Raw genomic sequence first — 3791 nt, 5'->3', positions numbered from 1 at the left:
TGTCAATATGAATGAATGCCATGAGAACAGTCCTTGGATATTCATAAAAGACTGTAGGTTATGTAATTGAGCAAGTTTGGGGAGAGGAAGGATTCGGAGAGGGATGAAGAAAGCAAAAATAATGATCAGAATGTACTGTATGAAATATGCTTAAATTTATTTTTAATTCATTTTATTTTCTTAATTAATTTTTAAAAGCAACTCCATGTGATGGTCATGAATAGTGGTGCACAACTGTAATTCAGTCAATAGGGGGGAAATTGCAGAACAATCAATATCTGAAAGTTTTATACCAGCTTGGTCTACAGAGTAAGCCCAGACCAATGACAGTAACCCTGTCTAAAGAAAGGATTTAAGAAAGCCATGCCCCCTGCCTATGAATATGTATTTCTGTCTGTGAATGTGATGCTGTGTGTGTATTATAATGTATTCATGTATCCTCAATGTGACTGTGTGTGTGTCACTGTGGTTACAGTTGTGCAGGATGCCCAATCCCCTACACCTCTCTTTCCATCAGAAAAATTTCAATTGTCCTAGTTTGTTATTTTTTATGTGATCAACATTATGGCCAAAAGCAACATGGGAAGGAAAGTGTTTGTGCCATCTTAACTCTTACAAAACATCACAGAAGAAAATCAGAACATGAAGTCAAGGAAAGAACTTAAAAGTGGGAATGAATCAGAAACCATGAACAAACTCATCTGACCAGCTATGTCTCCATGGTGGTTCTACATCCTTTCTAAGACAACTCAGGAATGCAGAACCATGGATGGCACCAACCTTATCTACCTGGGATACCACTTATTGTCAATATTTAAAAGAATACCTCCACAGATTTGCCGGTAGACCATCTGATGGATGTGTTGTTTTTGTTATTGCTGTTATTATTTGTTTGTTTGTTTCGTTTGTTTTTTTTTCCATTTAGGTACCTTCTTCGCTGATGACTGTGTTGATAAAATCCTAGTCATCACGAAAATGGACAGTATGGTATTATCCGAGCAACATGACCGATTAAGTGAGTATCCACCTCTGAAATATATAAAGGTAAGCAAATGATTGAAGAAAGACATTAGTAAGGATCTACCTCTGAAATATAAGACAAATGATGTGTGGATTTATCATGAATTCATGCTTTTGCTACTGACTTTTTCCTAGTAATTTTATTGTAGAGAGGTTTATCTAAAAACAGCATTATGGGACAGAATAGGGACACAGATTATATCTGAAGTAACTAAAGACAAAAACACATAAATAAATGGACGTATATCACATTCTCCAATATAGTATAGAATGGTGCATTTATTTCTATGATACTCCTTTCCAAATTTTTGTAACCACAATGAAAATATCAGAAAACCGGAGATGAAACCGGTTATAATGAAACCGAGAATAATGTCTGAAAAATATCCTCCTAATCCTCAGAGTATCTGAACAAGAAGAACACAGCACTAATACTGTTAATGACCATTAAATGGATGGCTTTCTCTCTAATGTGACTGGTCTGCACCACAGCTGCTCACAGTACAAAGATTATGCACAAGGAAATAAGAAAAACAAAATGTGGGGACTCCAAGGCCAAGTAATAGATCCAAATTCTTGGAGTCCAAGCAAACAGATTATGGTAACTCTATACTTCTCTTCCTTGGTGTTCCCATTACCAAGGCATGAGGAGAAGCTCTCCAGTCTCTTACTCTCTATGGTGATCAACACAAGGTTCTTCATGTTCATGCCTGCCCTCGGCTCCTCTTTGTATAATCACTCAGTGATCTCTGGCTTACCTTTAGTTCAGTTAACATAACAACCTGGTGTCAGTCTACTGATTTTTATGAATTGTTAAGAACAGCCGATCTTCCCTTCACTCACCAATGCATAATCATAATCAGAACATGTTTTTATGTGTTACAAGCTGAAACAAGAGGCAAACAGAGAAATATTAAAGTGCAGTGACACAGAGAAACTGACATAAATCAAAAGGTGCAAAGACTAGGTCCCAACTACAGTGTCCCTAAATAGGAAGGCTAACTCACTCAGCCTACTGACAAAGAACCCATATCAATGTCTTAGATCTACTCTCAGACAAACCTTTGAAACAAATTGGATTAAATATTTGTAAACTGCTTCCCTAAAAGTTATTTCTTGAGGCATGATGAGACTAAGGTGAGTCCACAGAAAGGGATTTAAAAAAAAAAGTTTACTCCTCGTATATGAAAAATACAAATATATAGTTGGAAAACAATTTCATGACTATTTGCTAAGTAGTAATTGTACAGTTTTTGCACACAATTGAATAATCATTATTCTATATTTTTATACTAAAACAAATGCAAAAGTATGTACTTATTCTACTGATATTTTTGGATGTCAATTTATGTGAAGATAACTTGAAAATCAATTTCAACACAAGGCTACTTAAAGTCTATGGTTTTGACTCGTTATTCTCAAGCCACATGATGAAGGAGGTGCCACTAATGCTGTTCTGAAGAGAATAATGGAATATGAAACTCTAAAAACATAATAATAGAAAATAATCCAAAAGAAAGAATATCCAGGGGGGGGGATCCCAATTCCATTCTACATCCTCTAGTGAAATTTACAATAATATAAGAGTACATTGAAGATAAGGTAACCTGTTCTACTTGTATTGTGTGAAAAAGGATTCACCTTCTATAACCTCCCTGTGGATACCACACCCCTTTTTATTTGCTTCCAAGGCCTGCACATTGTAACTAATACTTTCTGTTTTCATTTTGAATTGGAAAATCAAACATTACCAGGGAAAAGTTCCTGAGTTTTCAACTCCATTTTTTTTCTAAGCACAAAGGTAATCTCAGCCACATGGAGAAGAAACTAGAAATTCTGCCCTGCACTTCTTTTTATCATCTCAAGAACCTCCCCTAATGCAAAGTAGCTCTCAGACTCAGACTGAAAGCCCAGGCCTAAGTGAGGATCCCCATCTCCTACTCACTTGAGCCTTCATCAGAGCATGGCTGTCCTGGTGCTGTTGCTCTGCTTGGTGACATTTCCAATCAGTAAGTGTTTCACAGATTCAGGCGAGGGACTCAGGCATTTAATCTATAGCATGCATGACTAATGATGATGTTGCTTTTACCCAGGTGTCCTGTCCCAGGTGCAGCTGAAGGAGTCAGGACCTGTCCTGGTGCAAGCCTCAGAGACCCTGTCCCTCACCTGCACTGTCTCTGGGTTCTCATTAACAAACTATGGTGTAATCTGGGTTCGACAGCCTCCAGGAAAGGGTCTGGAATGGATGGGAATAATATGGAGGAATGGAAACACAGATTACAATTCAGCTCTCAAATCCCGACTGAGCATCAACAGGGACACCTCCAAGAGTCAAGTTTTCCTAAAAATGAACAGTCTGCAAACGGATGACACAGCCATTTACTACTGTACCAGAGACACAGTGAGGGAAGTCCATTGTGAATTTACACAAAAACTTCCCTACAGGGATTCTTAGGACCAGCAGGGGGCGCTGAGGACCAACAAGTTCTTTCCAGGATCCCTTCAGAATCTAGGAAGTTATGCCCTATGCTGTTTGAGTGTGGGTTTTAGTGTTAAAGAAATGGACTCTTCTTCCAGTCATGGAAATTCTCTAGAACATGATGTTCAGTGTCATATGCTATTAAACATTGTAATACAGTGTAAAATAAGAACAATTTATTGAGTTGATATTTATGAAGATAATTTAGTGAAATGCTGCAATTGAGGACAGCCTCAAAATTAGATAATTTATTGTTTCTCTCATGATTGCAGTTTTAGTAACATTTCTACTG

General features: G+C 37.4%; 1 gene segment (V, D, J or C); it reads left to right on the top strand.

Annotated features, from left to right (window-relative positions):
* The first annotated feature begins 2952 nt into the window (after nt 1-2952).
* LOC134479166 (Ig heavy chain V region PJ14-like) lies at nt 2953-3475 on the top strand. The segment is given in 2 exon segments: nt 2953-3029; nt 3114-3475. Coding segments are annotated over 2 exon segments (408 nt in total).
* Nucleotides 3476-3791: the final 316 nt, after the last annotated feature.

This window comes from Rattus norvegicus, chromosome 6, assembly GCF_036323735.1.
Source record: "Rattus norvegicus strain BN/NHsdMcwi chromosome 6, GRCr8, whole genome shotgun sequence".
NCBI lineage: Eukaryota > Metazoa > Chordata > Mammalia > Rodentia > Muridae > Rattus > Rattus norvegicus.
Note: the sequence above shows the minus strand (reverse complement) of the source record. Positions and strands in the feature narration are given on the sequence as shown.